This window comes from Megachile rotundata, chromosome 12 (assembly GCF_050947335.1).
Source record: "Megachile rotundata isolate GNS110a chromosome 12, iyMegRotu1, whole genome shotgun sequence".
In the NCBI taxonomy this organism is placed as follows: Eukaryota; Metazoa; Arthropoda; class Insecta; order Hymenoptera; family Megachilidae; genus Megachile; species Megachile rotundata.
In genome coordinates, this window is record NC_134994.1 from 9,201,338 (window position 1) to 9,219,979 (window position 18,642).

General features: G+C 41.9%; 1 protein-coding gene across 5 annotated transcripts; it reads left to right on the forward strand.

The window, feature by feature from the left end:
• Positions 1-231: 231 nt before the first annotated feature.
• LOC100876612 (uncharacterized) lies at positions 232-18,640 on the forward strand. Of its 5 annotated transcripts, XM_003702197.3 has the most exons (7): positions 232-388; positions 1,743-1,847; positions 4,793-4,894; positions 6,941-7,189; positions 8,545-8,754; positions 11,885-12,022; positions 17,411-18,640. In XM_003702197.3, the coding sequence occupies exons 2-7, from the start codon at positions 1,758-1,760 to the stop codon at positions 17,474-17,476; spliced, it is 855 nt and encodes a 284-aa protein (XP_003702245.2). In that variant the 5' UTR covers positions 232-388; positions 1,743-1,757; the 3' UTR covers positions 17,477-18,640. The 5 variants fall into 5 exon arrangements, with proteins under 5 accessions (XP_003702245.2, XP_076394402.1, XP_012138365.2 ...); XM_076538287.1 differs by lacking the exon at positions 4,793-4,894 and having other exon boundaries at positions 234-388; XM_012282975.2 differs by lacking the exon at positions 8,545-8,754 and having other exon boundaries at positions 235-388.
• The last annotated feature ends 2 nt before the right edge of the window (positions 18,641-18,642 follow it).

Here is an 18,642-nt window from a genome sequence, read left to right on the forward strand (position 1 = left end):
GTCATTGCAAGAATAAATTCTCGTAGTTCTACCTGTTTCCAGAAATTCCTGAAGATGGTTAAAGATCGATGGGGTATCTTCTGTGTCATCTTCAGGGCCAAAGAACACGAGAATCTCCGGTGAACCAGAACTGGTCGTCGACGATCCCTTCTTCAGGATCACTGAAGTCGGGAGCAGAGGAAAGAGAAACAGAGAGGACGGAGGCTTAAGTGTAGCGTGGAGGTGGCGCCAGGCCCCTCCTTCTAATAAAAGCCGCTCACTAAGCTCCGTTACACAGACAGTCACAGAAAAGTCGAAGAGAGCAGGAGCCGGCGAGAGCTCCTTTTGAGTCCTCTTAACAAGCGGCCAGTTCAAATTTATCGTGTGACGGATTACGATTCGGTGTGCGGTGAGTTCCGCGACTCGTGCGTTTCCCCTAACGATAAGTGAATCGGGAAACGGTCAGGAAACGAAGGAACCACGTGGTTAACTCGAGGGCTCAGTGAGGGAAATCGTCGAGTAGATCAATAGACTTCATATTTTTATTTGATGCACTTTTTTCATTTTCTTTTTGAGATATCGTTGTTTTGGATCGGAAGCTTTTAGTTCATGCTTTTTGTCTTTACTCGATTGTTTCCCCGGTGCAGAGTGTTCCCTTCGAACCTCCTAGGGTGATCTCAAGAATTGCCGCAGTGAAAATCTTCGTGTAGTGGTTCTCGCCGTGTGCGACCAGCTCGAAGAGAAAATCGACGAGGAAAATGTGACTTCGAACACGTGTGGTTCTTCGTTTCCTCTGATCTTCCTCCGTGATTTGACTGATTTCTGATTTGAAGAAACACTTGGTAGCGGTCGTTACTTTTGTATGATCTCAATTTCCTATCTTGCATAATGTGTCACCTGTTTCTTTTTTATGGAGATGGATACACTTTGAGCTTGCAAAAATTATATACTCAAAATAAACAGAATTTCGAACTTTACCAGAACATTAATTTACAGAAGAAATTCAAACTTCATCAGAATATTCGTCTTCATTTCTTCATTACCTTACATAGAGTTCCAAATAGCAAATCATTGAACTCAGAAAAAAAATGTTTAATTTAAAAGAAAGTAGTCTCAGATTGCAACAAATACGTAAATGTAGAACGAATGTACCATAATCTATTTCACAAATTATGAATAAAATTGAATAAAATAAAAAAAATTCGAGAATAAAATAAAAATTGAACTCCGAAAGAATTTTTGTACAAATATTTTAACAATGACGAATAATTGACAGTGCCATTCGTCCTCGAAACATTGCACCATCGAGTCGTGCGAGTTGAATGTATATTGCCTCGATGCCATCATTAAATTCTGGCAGCTCGCTCGAATAGTTGCACCTGAATTTCTATTGCACTATTCACGCTACGCGACGAACATTAAACCCCGAAGAAACTACAAGGTACATATTTTGTTAGAGCATCTTTCCCCGGGAAGCGTTGAAGATGGCAACGTTCTCGACTTTCATTCGGTCGAAAGTGATAGTTTCGATCCGAGCTCGAGAAAGGAGAGCTCCCCTCTCCTGGAGCATCACCGTGACTCCTTCACCTTCTTCTTTTTCCCCAGAATCCGTTAGAAACGCTTCCGTGCCATCCCGCAAGAAACACGTGTCGCAAGAAACACAAGATAGAAATGCAATTTAGCAAACGAGAAACTGAAGCTACTAAAAGTTTCTTCGAATAATTCGAAATAACCAATTTTGAGAATATTCTGTCTTTTTGCAGGACCAATCGACAAACATGAAACTCATCATCGTCTTGGCATGTGCGTTGTGCGTGACTTTGATCAGCTCGACACCGCTTCCTGAAGGAGAACGTTTTCAGTCCGAGGTGAGTCCTTCGAGAAACCTTCATCAAGGAACAGGTTTTGCCCTAAAGCTTTATTTCAATTTAGGCTGGTGTGAGCGTTTCGTGACATTGCATACACAACTACGATCGTAATTCCGTCGATGAAGGTCAATGCAGCTTCAAAAGATAGTGTACACATTGTTTTTCAAACGCCATGAGTTAATCATACGAATCACAAACTACAATTATGAGGTTTATGCTCAATTTGTTGACAAACCTTGATATTTGGCCACTGGATGAATAATTCATCTTTGAGAGAACTCTGTACTCTTTTTTACGAATAAGTTGAGGAATATCTTTGGAAGTATAAATAACTCGAATTGAAAGGAGTTCTGCGCAAACTTCTTGGTATTTAGACGCATCATCGACCATAATTTGGAGAAATAATTTCGATTATGTCGAAACTCGTATGACTCAGTGTTAATGATTACAGTTCGATCATTTTTTAACTCTTGTTCAAGGGTTTCGCTTTTGTTATGTAATCGGTTACGGTCGATTTCTCTGTGTCACTGGGTCACCAAGATGCACGGTCTCGATTCTTATCATCGAGGATCACCGGAACCGGAGAAAGTGACCGTTTCCGTTCACGGAAGCTCAACGGTGACAAACGATGACCGGTTTAATTAAGTCGTAGAGAATCGCGAAAGTTCTCGCCGCGGTTTCATGGTTCAGCTAAGTCAATCGTCGGTGTTTCATTTTCGATCAGGGGTCTTTCACTCGCGCGTGTTACCTCGCGTTGTACAAACACCTAGGAAAACTTCTTGACTTTGAAATCTTCGCGTTTCTGCGATAATTCAATTCGTCTTGCTTGGTTAGCGTTTAAAGACAAAAATCTTGGGGAAACGTGTTTACCGTGTATAATCAATGAAATCTGCAAATTTAATGCCTAATGGATTCGGCCGTAAAAGTGGCAGCGCTTCTGATGGATGGAATGATCGTAAATGCGTAAATATTTTAGCTGGCTGTCACCGATGACATTGAAAGACTAGCGAAAGATTTAACGCGGTGAAATACGGCGGTTTCTTCACCTTTCGTGGATAGATCGAATCTGGCTTCGTTTCAAAACATTTTGGCTCTTTTCTCTTTCCTTGAACCGAGACACTGTCTTATCGAGAAACTTTCTCGTTATTCCTCGTTTGAGCACTTTTAGATTTTCACATTTTACTCCTACCATTAACTATTCCGCTGATAATTTTACGTAAACTTGCCACTGAATACTTCTGATTTAACTTTCGATCGCTGGAAGTGTTACTTTCATCCTTTTACAGATCTGCAGAATCGAAAATTTCTAATCATTGCATAAGTGTAACACCATCCTTACGATTTGTAAAAGTACTCATAAACATACGACATTGACATCGATTTTGCCGTAAATTCGAGACAAATCCTAAATCGTTCGGAAGGTCATCGTCGAGGTCAACGAAAGTGATTCCGTAATTTCTGAGAAGTGGTTTCATAGAGAAAAAGTTAGGCAAGTGACGTTTCACGATGAAATACACGGTCGAAAAGCCAGGTTCGAGCGGCTCTCTTCTTTGGCCCGACACTTTCACTGGCCGCGAACTTACAGAGTTACACCGGACACTTTCTTCGGTCGATCGGTGCCCGATGGAAAGCGCGTGCGTAAGCGTACACGCGTTCACGTGCACGTTTCAACCTCCTTCTGATCTGCGATTCTTCAGACACCACGAACCAGTGGTTCCCAAACGGTCTTATGACTCCACTCAATCTTTTATTCTTATTTTTTAACTACGTTTATAAATACGCATTCATTCAACACTTTATTTCGGTTGACATTTGTGAAAAAATTGTCGGAAATCAGCTGTAGTTCGTTATTGATAATCTGCGTTCAACTTGTATATTAATGCTTGATTTTAATTATGCATTCCGTCAGGGATTGTTAAAATTAAACTCCTCTATTAATTGGGTAATAAATATTCAAGTGACGTTTGACCACATCACATAATTAAATTTGCTGTTCCCATCAAGCTTTGATGTAATAATTCTTCGAAGACGGTCCTTGTTTGGAGACATCAATGCGTGGCAAGAGAGTGTTCCTAGAACTGCACGTTTTCCTGTACGTTTAATATTTCGCGTTTAGAGACATCAATGCTTGGTTAAGACACCTAAGTCTAACTATCTTTAAGTCGCACATGGAGTATAGTTATGAAGGAAAGCTTTGATAACTGTAAATGTGTGCATCGCGAACGCGACAGAAAAACGCGAGACGAATTGCCGGTGGAGATTGTAACGAAGGAAAAAGTAATTGCTGTAAGGATAAGACGCGGGGACGAATAGCGTAACAGCTGCTCGAATGTGAACGTGGTTCGAGGGAAAGTGAACCATGGTAACCAGGTTGAGCAACTTTTGAGTCCGGTGACCAAGACGGCACGATTAAGCCTTATCGAATAGTTTGCGTCAACAGGTTCATTCTCAAAACGAACCGCTGCTGCCGTTTAATTCGAGCAACCTTCGCAAGACAATGTTCAAAGCGGTCGTAACAGAGAACTGTGTTCCTGTAATAACACACAATCGCGTTTAACGCGGTAGTTTCTGATGAATTATCGTCGTTCGGCTTTACGATCCTCTTGTTGAATTTTATCGCTGTCCAGTTAGACCACGTGTTGGTCGCTGATTTTACGTAATTCGAAAATTGCCATTTACGAACAAGGTAAACGTGCTTGGACAGTTCCTTCCGAGATAACATCTCTCTCGTACCACGTGTCTCTAGGATTGCACAACCTTATATTACTATAACCGACACTTTCGATCAATTTCTCGTGCAAATTATACCCGTCGCTTCCTTATCCTCGAGAGCAACGATTGAAGAAGTTGAACTTCCGAAAAGAACCGAACAGGAAGAAAAATCGACAGGATGGACAGAACCGCGAAAGAAATACTTTGTAGGGACAAAGGGCAACTTTTTTCAGGCACTAGATCGATTGGTGACGGTCGAAGGAGACAACGAGATCGCCCTCAGGAGAAAGAGGACAATCGGTATCCTGAAAGAACTGTTCCCAGAAATATCTCAGGTGAGCAGCTGCTGAACAAGAACGCAAATCCTGCAGACAGCCAGGACCTGTTTTAACACCTTCTACCCGTTAACAGGACCTCGAACGTCCTTCCCGTTGTTTGTCGATAAGCGTGTGAACGTCTGACCGAGAAATCTTCCATCGGATGGCAGAGAAATTTGATTGGTAATCTTGTGTCGATTCAAAGCGGAGGAGAAATTGCTCGCAGCGAATCGGCATTCCTGTCAAGAAAGTTGCACGTTCGATTCGCGATTCACGCAAAAGTTTCCCGTTTCCCTCTCGGATTGTATAACCGCGCGTTTACTCATTTTATTAATCGATGTTCTTGACTCGCGTTATCTCCCGCTCATTAGACTAAAAGCATCTGATTATTCAAACTCTTGCTCTTCGTATACTCAGACTTTAGACTTTAATTTTTGAGTTTCCATGTTCGCAATATCCCAAGTTCCTAAAATCCCTCGCCCGTAAAAAAGCTCCCAACGAGTCTATTAAGCGGGCCACCCTAAACAATCACACCATCAATGTGTCGACAATCTCGGTTCAAAAGCTGACAAGAGAACAAAAGTTGCTCTCGAATGGAATTCGACGACCCTTCATACAGCCGACTCATCGACAACCCCGAAACCGGGATGAAAATCCAAAACTCCTAAGACGAGACGACAGAGACCAAGCGACAGCCAGCTAAGAGCCGTTGTTTTCTAGATGATCGAACAAAAGGTGAACGCGATAGCAGCTGAAATCATCCGAGTCCTGGGTCCGACCGTGCTGCGCAGTTTCGTCGGCAATAATTCTGGGGCGAGATCCGGGGGCTCGTCGAAAGAGGGATCGACGGTGACCGCCGCGTCTCCCTTCGACGACGACGATTTCGACGTCGACGGCACCAAGTCGACCAGTTCGAACGGTAGAGTGTCGATATCGTTGCCGACGTATCCGCCGGATGAGGTCGAGGACACCACCGGTAACTCTACCACGATCGCCACCGAATCGTCCGTCGATGAGACGACCAAAATCAGCGATGACGTGCAGAACGCGGGGACGACCGACGTCAGCAACACGATCGCTTGATCGTCGTTCGCTGACCAGCTCGGTAACACGTTTGGAGGTCAATGAACCTCGGGAAGATTGATCCCTCGATGTACCGGCAAGGACGACCACCGCGCAATCGGGACTGCTGCGGACTCTATGTCTACCATCTTCTTTGCCTGCTAACTGTCCTTTTTGTTCTGTGTGCGTTCAATCTCGTTTTATCTATCTGTTCACGTATCGTCTGTCTTCATTCTGTGTTCGAGACGTTGTCCCTTCATTGGAGGGTGTATTGTTCTCTTCTCTGGCTTACTTCTTCTTCGCTGATCATTTCGTGCTCTTCAGAAACGACGACCTCTCATACTTCTCTCCGGCGTTTCTGTTTTTCAAACATTCTTCATCGAATTGGTCTTATATATCGTCCAGTTTTCACCGCGTGGACGGTCTGATTCGAAAGGAACGTTGAATATGTTTGAACTCTGTATTATATAAGCAGCAAATGTATTTCTAACGATCGTAATAAGTGTCGATGCACCTGAACGATTCCCAACGCTCAAACGTTGCTCAGGTCCAATCAAAGTTGAGAATCGTCGGATTAATTTGGTAATACACCTGTAGAGCTTTTAATTACGTCCGTGCTTGCCGAAGACCTCTGTTAATAATTAATAATATCGACGCGTTTTCCGATCACGAGACATCGCCAGAACGCGCGTCTCACGCTTCATCTCCCTCTTGCACTTTCCGCTCGAATGAACGTTCGATCGCCCTCTACACAATTTATCAAGGAATTATGTAAACAAGATATTCGTTACAAGAAACTCGATTCGGGTTAACGCTCTATCAAGACCTTGGCTGTATTCAAATTTAATAGCCTAGCTATAAATTCTTGCCTTTCTCAAATTCAATGTCAAATTTAATCAAATTTGACTGTCAAATCTAATGTCCACGTTCCTGTCGGCGATCGATCGGTTCTTCTCGAGACCCCGGTTCGAAGAGGTCGACCGTGAAACTTGTGACTTACAGGACGTGAACCCGGAAGCGGAGGACAGGGTGAACGAGGTGGCGGCAGAGTCGCAAAACAACGAGGTGAAAGTGCAATTCGCGGACGAGCAAGGAAGCAGTGATGCAGCGGCACCTCTGACGCCGTTGGACGAGGTAGAAGCGGAAGACGACGAGAACCGGAACAAGAGGTTCCTCAACTTCGGCTTCGGCGCGTCTGCGGACAAGGGTAGCGGCGCCGGATCGGGCAACTTCCTGTTCGACATTATCAGGGTGAGTTTCTTACGATCTCCATCCTTCTACTGAATTCTTTTTGCAAAATGGGTGAAAAGTGGATGTTATGCAATCTTTAAATCCGGAACTATTTTAATAAAATCACGAGTGAAGTCTCTTTTTTTTTTAATAGTAAGATGAGATGAACATAGACTTAGAAGAAAGAATATAAGACTTGGAAGACTCCTTTGTAGATTTTTAGTAAATACATTTTAAATAATTTCGTTCCTATATGCAATCGTTGGATTAGTATTCACGCTTTCAATATTACATCTTCAATGAAGCTAATAAAAAATAAATTTAAAAAAAGTAACATCAGTAACGCGAGGACAAAAAACTTGACTTGGCAGTATTTAATGTTCAAGCAAGAGTAAAGTACAGTGTCACAAGAGCGACTGCATGAAGAGTTCGAATACAATTTAATAGTTCGATTGCAAGGTTCCTTACCTATTCATGACTTGTTTGTTAATAAAGGTAGAACGTGTGTGAAAAAAGTCTGGAATTTACGCACAAGTAGAAACGATCTTTAGCTTCACTTTTTACGTTGCTGAAAAAAGGAGTGTCAATTACGAGATAGGAACTTGGAACTAAATGAACGAGTTGGACTTTCGTGTTTGCGATCAAAGCTGAACATACTTGGGTCGATTGCGAACGGCAGCAATGAAAATAGTAATAATAGAGTGGCAGTAGAAAGTAGTTCAGCAGGATATAACGCGTGCGGATATTTCTGATACAAGTATCAGAAGTATCGATTATCGAAGTGCTTAATCTGAATTGATGAATGAACTCAATTCCGCTATTAATCGCTTATAGAAACGTACGAGGAAACGTTCAGTGCATTTAACTATGATTTAAAATTAGAAAGTTTTAGTCGTAGAAACCTTGATGTCCTTGATAAACCTTGATTAAGTAAATTATTACTCAATAACAAAAAACTCAAGAATCGATCTGTGATTACCAAACGCCTTTGTTACTCGATTCTTGTGACCCATTCAAGTACACGAAAAACCTGGCAGACCACGAGTGACTAATCGAAACTGGTCTCCGGCTCAGTTTCCATTTAAGTTCATGATAAATTGCCATTCTCTCGAACTCCACTTTTCGCCCAGGCACGAAAGCATCGAATGAACCGTGAAACAGCGAAAAGAGCAGAGGTCCCAGATGAACGCAACCACTGGTTAAATAGCAAAATTTCAGCCGCTTTACAGGAAGTTCGAGCTCGAGGCGAGGAAATTAGTCGGAGGTAGCAGCGGAGGGGAAAGACCTTCGATAAAAAAGAACTAAAATAAAGACAGGCTCGCGTAGCTGAAGAGCGGATCAGTAAACGAAAGTTTCTCGTGTCTGTTCTCGTTTAGCAAGCGGCCGACGGGGCGGCAAGAGCGGCGGGCACGGTGTACCGCGTGGTGGCAGGTACGCAGAGCCTAGGGCTCGGTTTAAGCGCCTCTCGGGACTTGGGCCCTGTTCCCCAAGGTGCCGCCCCTGCTGCCGCTCCAGCTGGTTCCTCGACCACGGCGGGATCCTCGACCAGCGCACCGGCCGCGTCAGGAACCGGAAACTTACCACCGGTACGCCAATCCTTCCGAGCAGAGCCGAACGGACACTGCCGAGAACAAAAGAACAAACAAAAATGAAACTCTGCACGTCTCTCTTATATCTGTCCCGGTGAACGGAAGCCAGACCGCAGCTTCCGGCTAAGCGATTTTCAGTCGCTCTCTGAATCTCGCCATGCTGGAAACCTCATGTTTACGTTCTCGTTAGACCTGGCTTCTTTCACTGATTTTCTATTTCTCTCTGTGTCAACGATTCTTTCTGGCTTTCTACTCGCCCACACTCGTACCGTTTGCGGAATGCTTTTTTCAAGCTTAATTCTGGTTTTGATGTGTACTGATTAAGATTCAGTAAGGTTATTTTAAGGTGGGACACCCGGTATGTTATGCACATTTCTAGGTTTTTATGTTGACCAGTTAATTTTATAATTGAAAAAAATCAAGTTCAGAAGATAAATGTCGATATTTGCATTCATTATTAATTTTTTCATGAAGCTCAATATCAACAAACGGAATTAGATTAACAAGTTATATAATTTTATATCTAATAATTGCGTAAGTTAATGAATATGTATATCGGAGTAGTAAATCAGGAATGTGTTAATATTTATATAACGAATTTTCTATTGAATACATCAGAGATCGCCACACGTTGTACAGTCACCTGTCGAAATGTGCAAAATCGTCAGCCGTATTGGAATCGACACATGTTTGAAATGGGTAGTTGTCACCATACGATCACGGGTAGAATCGCCACGTGTTATATTGCCAAACCTCGAATCTCTGTTGTATCACTATTCGTAGAATATGTACCCTTATGTGATGTATCACATATGAAATCGGTGTACATAGAATCATATGTTGTATCGTCGTAGAATCTCGCGTTATATCGCCACGGGTTCCGCTACTGAAAAAGCTACGTTTTATTGCTAAAAGCTAATATATTGCCACCGTAACTTACTCCATCTCCACAACAAAACCAGAATTCAAAAATACCTTTTTAAAGACATTCTATTATCTATGCTATTCTTAAACATATTCTAAACGCAGTTGTAAATATCCGATACAAGGAAAGAAGCATATCCGCAAAGTATGACTCGTGTATCTAACAGCTGAATTGCACCCAGTCCTCTACTATGTTTGATTTGCATGTCATAATCCTCGCACGTGGTTAACAATCGCCTGTTGTTCGTTCTGCACGTTCCTCTTCGTTTGCTCTGCGTCTACCGTTTACTTAACCACTCCAGATATCACCTCTTAGATCTCCATCTCTCTACTCTTCAGCTTGAATTACCTCTTCGTTCTCCTTCGCCTTGATCGTGCATAGATTGCGCGGCCAGAATGTTTGTTTTAAATATTTGCTTCGAATGACGTAACGGGTCGCTGTGAAAACGTTTTTAACATCGGCACGCAATTCTTGCCACGTGTATCAACTATACTCATTATTGTCACTAACCTCATTTAGGTCCAATTTGAGTGATCAAAAGACATGCAACGTTGAAGAGTATGGACGCTAGCTATTTTCTTTAATTTGTTATATTCTTGCAAAATATATTGGAAATTTTTTGTTACGTTTTCAAAATAAATATTTCAGTTATCAAAACTTTGGTGTCGTGATCAAACTAAACTTCACGAAATACCTTCACAAGTTTGTAGAATATCTAGTGAACTATTCTAAAACTTAGAGAATGAAAATAGAAAGGGAAGAATTGTTGCTATCTCAACTATCTCGTTGCTGTCTTTTGCTCCCGCAGATCAGTTAATACCGATCGTCATCTTCCCACTAACAAATCACATTAAAATAGAAATCGAATCCTCTGTACAAATCCTGAAACCTGCAATCCAAAAAGCACCTTTCTCCAATCGTTCCACCCGGCCAACGGTCCCGACGCGACACCGGCAACCACCATCTCTAAACTGGCTTGATGGACATCCCGGCCGATTTTCGACACGGAATCACATGGCAACCATTGATCGATTGCCGATTTTTTCGTTGCTGAAATCTCGTACTCGTCCATTGCACCGTAACGACTGTTTAGCTGTAGTTCGTTCGTTGCTGCTGCAACGCACCGAGAACCGATGTGTCACCAGTCGATGCACTCTCTCACATTCTTAGCGATTACCGTTTCAAATGAAATCGAATTAGATCGTCTGGTCACGAAGCTCTTCTTTTTAGTAGCAAATTGATAGCACGGTACGCGACGTACAACTTCGACCATAAGTCACCGGACACTTGACTAACGTCACCTGAGGACGTTTGACAAACAGGCACACTTGATGAACGTCGAGTGTTGCAAACTTGCAAGATAGTCATTTTTTAGATTTTCATTGCATTCGTATTGTAGACATTTCGTTGACAAGATTGATTCTGAAGAATTCTGGTCAAATTATCGGCTATAAAATTTAATTCGAGATGAACAGATCTGATCAGAAGAGTTAAATCAACAGCTTGATTCTCTTGCATTCCTTTTTGTACAAGTGTTCGATGACTTATGAACTGGGGATGCACGTTTCTGGCATCAGAGGATAGGTAAGTATGGTCGTCAGCTGCCTTGTAATTACCACAGTAATCTGATTGTCCATCTGGGTCCTGGTGAACATATTTTCTAGTAATGGTTGCACCTGTAGGCTGTCCATGCCACTCGAAACTCTGTTCAACGCTGAAACACATACGAAAACTTGCTCTCAGATCAAAAGACATGTTAATTTTAATCTGCTCTCTTAAAAGATCATAGATCAACCCTAGATCTATTTATCCAGCGTTAGTTCCAGCGTTAGTGTCGAACAGAGTTCGAGATCACTTTCGATCAAGAAAGAGTGGTGTGGACAGAACAATGTTCGAACAATGTCACGAGCCGGAGGAGAGCACGTAAGGATCGTAGCAGCAAGATCGATGGATCGCAATTAGGATTCAGGATGTAAAAGCACCGTAGTGTCGGGAGCGCTGGAGCTGGACGTGGAGCTGAACTACACACAGCAATCTTCCTAATTAGACATCAAACTTAAGAATATTCGCACGATGATCGATGACGAAAGGAACGATCTAAACGACTTATTCTCTAATTCACACTTCTTTCTTCGTGTTGTCCTTCGAGAACGAACGCTTTCCTTTCGATATTATATTAATGGACGGTTCGATTGTTTACAGCTGGTGGCCGGTAGCGGAAGTGCCTCGGCTGGTACAGGAAAAGCGGAGGAACCACCAGAAGCGGTCCCTGGACCGGTCACTAGGCTCTTCGTTATTGCAAACAGAGGAATATCGAATCTCATACAGGACCTCATTCTTGTGAGTAATTTATTTTTTATTTGGATGATGGTTTCTATTTGGAATTGGGAAGTTGGGGATTTAAGGAGTGAGGAATCTGGAGTTCTCAAGATTTGGAGTTCGTGGGGTTTGGGGTTCTCAGGATTTGGGGTTTGCAGAGTTTAAGGATTTCAAAATTTGGGGATCTCAGAATTTTTGTATTTGAGGAATCTCAGAGTTTAGAGATTTGGAGATCTGAGGATTTGGGGAGTTAGGTATTTGGAGATCTGAGGATCTGGGAATTTGGGGACTTAGGTAGTTGGGAATCAGAGGGTTTGGGGATTTAGGTATTTGGAGATCTGAGGATTTGAGGATCTGGGAATTTGGGGACTTAAGTAGTTGGGAATCTGAGGGTTTGGGGATTTAGGTATTTGGAGATCTGAGAACTTGGAGACTTAGGAAATTAGGAATTTGAGAGTTTGGGAAAATTGTGAACTTAGGAAATTGGTGATCTGTGGATGGTTGGTGATTGGGTATTGAGGAGATTGAAGACTTGAGAGTTTGGGTACATGCGAATCTGCAAATTTGTAAATTTATGATTATGAAAACTTGAGCGTATAGGCACACAAAAGTTTGAAATTTAGAAATATGTAAATTTGAGAGTTGAGCACTTAAAAAATGTAAACATAAAAAAATTAAAAATTTGAGCATTCAAAAACTTGAAACACTTATCCTTCAGAAACTCAAAAAACCTAAAACTTTGAATTAGAACAATTATCCCAAATGTAGCAAGTCGAGTCAGTTGCGTCAATTGAAAGCCGCAGCCACAGTGAAAAAGCCTCAATAATTCAATAAACGTAAAAGCCTTACACAATGATCGTTAAAGAGAACATTTGGCGAATAGTGCAAATAAAAGTCTGAAACTCGATTGGCGGAGCGGAGGATTGCGGTAACCGCACAGTCGAACTTCGTGGCTAGAAATCGATTATGTTTAGCCAAGCAAAGAAGATATCGGGACGCAACGAAGAAAAAATAAGCGAGAAACGTTACGACACGTAGCAAAATTATGGAGCAAGACTTTCCACGAGATTTTCCGGCCGGTCTGGTTAACGAGCCACGAACGAAGCGCCATTAAAGTTTGAGATGATTCGCGTCATCGTAATCGCATGCTCACGACACAAATCGTCCTCTCGAGGACAAGTTTTAGAATGGAGCTCGTTTCTTACGTCGTTTTACATAATCGATTTGTTGGAAAGTGAAACCTTATCGTCTTTGAAAATCTAAGATTTATTGACGTTAATGTAACATATACGGTAACATGTAAAACTGAGTACTTTATTTACACTGCACTGTGGTGTTATAACAGAATGAAGTTGGTGATGTCTAAATTAATTTCAAAAAAAAAATTGAAGAGTTTAATGCTTTGAAGAGGTACATATTTATTTTGTATAAGTTTAATCGTTGCTGCTCAAGTTATCCAGAATTGAAACATTAAATCACGTAGAGAAAGTGAAATATTATGAATGTTTTGCCTTTAACACTGTAGTGAAACCGTCTGTACGGTGTAATTGTGTATTCAATACTGGATTTTTTAATTTAAGCTTTCTATCTGGCAGCCATTGCAATTTCATTAATAGTTCAAATATAAATATTCAACTAATATTTATTCGAAATTTGTTGCAACAAAATATGGATCTAATTCTATATTATAAAGTAATGGCTCATTTGAGCAGTGACTGTGACAAAACAAGGACAAGAACCTGTATTTCCGTTTCTCGTCACAAAGTGATGGCGAACAGGTTCCTTGAAAGTAGATTTTCCGTATTTTATTTCTATAGGTCAAAATAGCTTTTTATTTACTGTCACAGTAAAAATTAATCATTTTTATCAATAATCGATAATCAAATTTGTCAATAATCACACATATTATTATATCAATAATATCGCAAATTTTCACGTATCATCTTGTTTGGTCAATTTGCAACTTCTGAGCAAGAATACACTACACAGTGTATAACTCAAGCGATGTCAAATACATTAAATTTATTTCGAGTTCAAATGCATGCAGCATAAAAATTCGCCAATTTCGTCAGTGACCGTACCATCAATTTATAACCGACCAAAGGAGAACGCGCGTGGATTTTGCCAAAAGTCTCGCGACCGTTCCAGATATAAAACTGGGCGATTACGCAAGTTCTGTCAGGATCGGCGGACAGTAAAAATGTAAGCGACTTTCTCTATGAAATAGCTCGTCCATTTGCTTGCGGACTTATGCAAGCTACTGCTACGTGGCTCATGGTACCATATACCGCCAGGGGCACGGTTCACCAGCCCGTGATACATGAAAATCGATAATGATCCGTGTTTGTTGACACGTTTGTCCGTAGGAGATCGCTAGTGTCACATTTACAGTAGCACGCGCGACAATAGTAGCTTACATTGCCACGCGTTGGTACTGTCATTGGTAGTTGTAAAATTGACACACGTTGCATTAACGTGTATTTTATCGTCGTGTGGAAGTACTGCGTGTGGTACGATTCAAACTGGTACGTTGTATTACCATAATTGGAGTTGAGTTAAGTTGTATTATCACGCGGTGAATGACTAATGGTTGGATTACCATGGGTTGTGTTGCGATGCTTGAAATTGATTCTTGGTGAATTACTATGTGTTGAATTACCACGCGTGGAATTACCACGTGTGGAATTACCACGCGTCGAATTACTAAGCGTCGAATTACCACGCACCGAATTTCTACGGGTAGAATTACTACGCGTCGAACTACCACGCGTCGAATTACCACGCGTCGAATTACCACGCGTCGAATTACCACGCGTCGAATTACCACGCGTCGAATTACCACGCGTCGAATTACCACGCGTCGAATTACCACGCGTCGAACTACCACGCCCCGAATTACCACGCATTGAATTACCACGCGTAGACTTACCACGCATCGAATTACCACGCGTCGAATTACCATGCCCCAAATTACCACGCGTAGAATTATCACGCGCCGAATTTCCACGCGTTGAATTACCACGCGTCGAACTACCATGCCCCGAATTACCACGCGTCGAATTACCACGCCCCAAATTACCACGTGTAGAATTACCACGCGCCGAATTTCCACGCGTCGAATTACCACGCGTCGAACTAGCACGCGTCGAATTACCACGCGCCGAATTACCACGCGTCGAATTACCACGCGTCGAACTACCACGTCCCGAATTACCACGCGTCGAATTACCACGCGTCGAATTACCACGCGTCGAACTACCACGCGTCGAATTACCACGCGTCGAATTACCACGCGTCGAATTACCACGCGTCGAATTACCACGCGTCGAACTACCACGCATCGAATTACCACGCGTCGAATTTCCACGCGCCGAGTTACCACGCGTCGAATTACCAAGTGTCGAATTAACACGCGTCGAATTACCACGCGCCGAGTTACCACGCGTCGAATTACCACTCGTAGAATTACCATGTGTGAAACTGTTACGCGCTACATTACCACATGTCGAACCACCACGCTCAGAATTATCGCACCTTGTATCACCTCGCGCAAAATTGTCACACGCGCAATTACACGCGTCGTATTACCATATGTGGAATCGTTACATATTGTACTACAACGTATGGAATTATCATACATACAATCGCAACGCCTTAAACAACTGCACTATCGTATTCTAACACAGAATATTCATATATTTCTGAAGAATGAAATAGTAGCAAGTTTTGTATGCATTTCGAAACAAAGTCTAAATTTAAACAAGTAAATATATTTATCGCACCCACGCGTCGAGATCCGTTCCGCTTGTGAACTCTAAACGAAAGCGAAACCGATCTACAAAAGAAACGCGAGAAACCGTTTTGTTAGAGGCCGTTGATCGCACCTTGTGTTATTTGCTATCACTAAGGATACAATTCCGTAAAACATTGACCCGTTTCTGGAGAAACGTGATCGTTGCATAAAAATGACTTCTTTGGTACCGTTTGTTCAACGAACGAGGAGAAGTAAAAGACATTTTTCTGCCACTTTCATTTGCCACTCGCTCGAACGCCGGTTGAAGAAAGCTGAGGAAAAACAATGCGCGCTAAGAATTCGTGTAAGAAAAAGAATACAGTGGTTGAACGGAGGCCTAGGTTTTTATTTTTCTCTAATAACGTCTTTATTACGACCCAGTGAACACTTTGATCGTTGTTACCACGAGGGTCAACAATGATCGCCCTTGTAATTTCTATTTTTCTGCTAAATTACTGATTACACTGCAATTACCAATTAAAGCTTACTAATTAAAATTAGTGAACAATATATGAATGGAACAGGTTTTTGCAAAATGTGTAGATCTTAATAGCACAACATTTTTTGCGATATTGCAACAATCTACGTGTATCACCGTACAATGACCGACATTGTGAAAGTCCGAGATGGCAATATAGCAAGTGGCTGCACCAAAGTTAATCAATGCGTGACATCGACCTTCAATGTTATAAAAATAAAAAGAAAAGTGAAACGTTCAAAATGCAACGCAAAATGAGTAAGCAAAAATACAAACAAAATTGAGCGGCAGTTTGACGGAGGCGCACGGTAATTGGCGGACCTAATCGCGCCATTTACGCGCAATACCGAAGCGTGCTCGCGAAGCGGACATCTGGAAAGCGTTCACGCTTCGCGCATCGCGCGGAATCCGATTTATTTCCCGGCAACATTGAGAACAAGAACGGAAATGTTCTAGGACTAGCAAGTTCGATCGGTCGGAACAATGGATCGATTTCTTTCGTTGGTCACGGTGAAACTTTGGCCGCGTGGATAAAAAGTGTCGAAAGCGGCTTCGCTTCGAAAGCGTTGCAACATTTCTCTATGCGGGAAATCTAGCGCGTTGTCGTTATAGGAAGTCGAACAATGAGATGCAAGAAAGAGCGAAGTGCAGAATTTAAACTATTGAAATAGTTCTTTTGCGATGCAAGAAATTGCTCGGGCCAATAAAATCAGGAAGTCGTTTCGAAAGTGGACTGCGCTCAAATAAATGCAGAAGCTTTCGTTTCTATATCCTTTCACCTTTATGTTACCCGATACCCTTTCTGCTATATTCCACTGTAAATCACATGTTGGTTTTACATGTAGGATGTCACAAGTTTATACAATATTCTTAATAAGTTTGTTATTAACCCTTTGCGAGAGGCACCTCTTAAACGCCATTCGATTTAGTACAATAATTTGAAACACGCATTATTTAACTAATTCTGTAATAGTGTTTCATATTACGTATAAACATAGTGCGAATTTTTAGTAGAGAAATAACGTCAGAAGAACTCATTTAACATTTTAATTAATATTCCAAAGATGCAAACACTAAAATTGTCTTCACATAATCTTGAAGTGACTTGAATTAAAAACTATAATTTTGCGTTTTGCAGCGTCTTGCGGCGACGAGCGAGCGTATCGTCAACTTCAAGGCAAGACTGATCACTTCCATCATATAGAACTCGTTGCGCGGGGCACAAGGTGTGTGGAAGTAAACGAGAAGATCCGATGGTCCTGAAAGTGATCTGGATCCACGTGGGAGCCATTGTCGAGCCGTAACCATTGTCGCAGGAACACGGGTACGACGTTGGCAACGTAATCAGCCAACACGTTGCCCCCTTGTCCCCGAGGTCCGAAGTGTCTCGTCGATGGTAGATTCGTCCTCGTAACTAAAAAAACGTAACCTCGCGACTTCGTGTTTGCAATCACTCGTGATATGTACTTGATGTCCTCGTTCCCTTTCGTCCTTCCTCGTTTCTCTTCTTCTCTTATTTACTTCCCGTCCTCCAACGATTCTTCGACTCTCTTCGTTTCTCTTCTCTCTTTATGTTATAGTCTATTAACAGCGTTCCCACTGTTATTCGTCGAATACGACTTGTGCGCTTTGTACGACGTACATTGTTACTTGTGACCTTACAAACTTAATTGTGTAAATTATACGTGGATTGTGCAGAATTGGGAGGTTAAGGTATATCGAGTGTTAAGTATTGAACATATTTCGACATTAAATATTTAACATATTTAATTTGTACATTATCAAGTTCGTAATTTCCAAATTACCTAATTATGAAATTTCTTCGTAATTCTCTAACATCTCTTTTATATAAGGATCGCAATCAAATGACCAATTCTGCCCAGTACGCAGGTCCAGATTGACCCGGGAATAAACACGTATAAAACGCACTCGTCGAAGCACTTCCCGCCCAGCCTTGTGAACGCATCGCGCAGAATTCCGCGTGAACTTGTACATACTAGCTATTCCCAGATTGCAACAGTGCCAAGAGTCGACCCTTTTCTACCCTTGAATCGATATATCGGTTACCACCTGAACAAGTGCAGTCGGTGAGCGAAGACTGCGATGGATGATTACCATCAGCACCATTCTAGGAAAATAAGCACTGTCTGAGATTATTCTGGTAAACGTTAAACGAATGGCATCTTTGATAAAATTTTGTTGACACCGACTGTTCATTCGCCGCATTCGATTATGAAACGATGCGCGCTCCCTTCGAACCGAAGAGAACGTTCATCGTTGATACGTTCGTTAACGTGTGTCTATCTTATTGTAAATCGCCTCTGTTGTTTTGTAGTGTAAATAAATAAATATTATTGTCATAAAAAAACG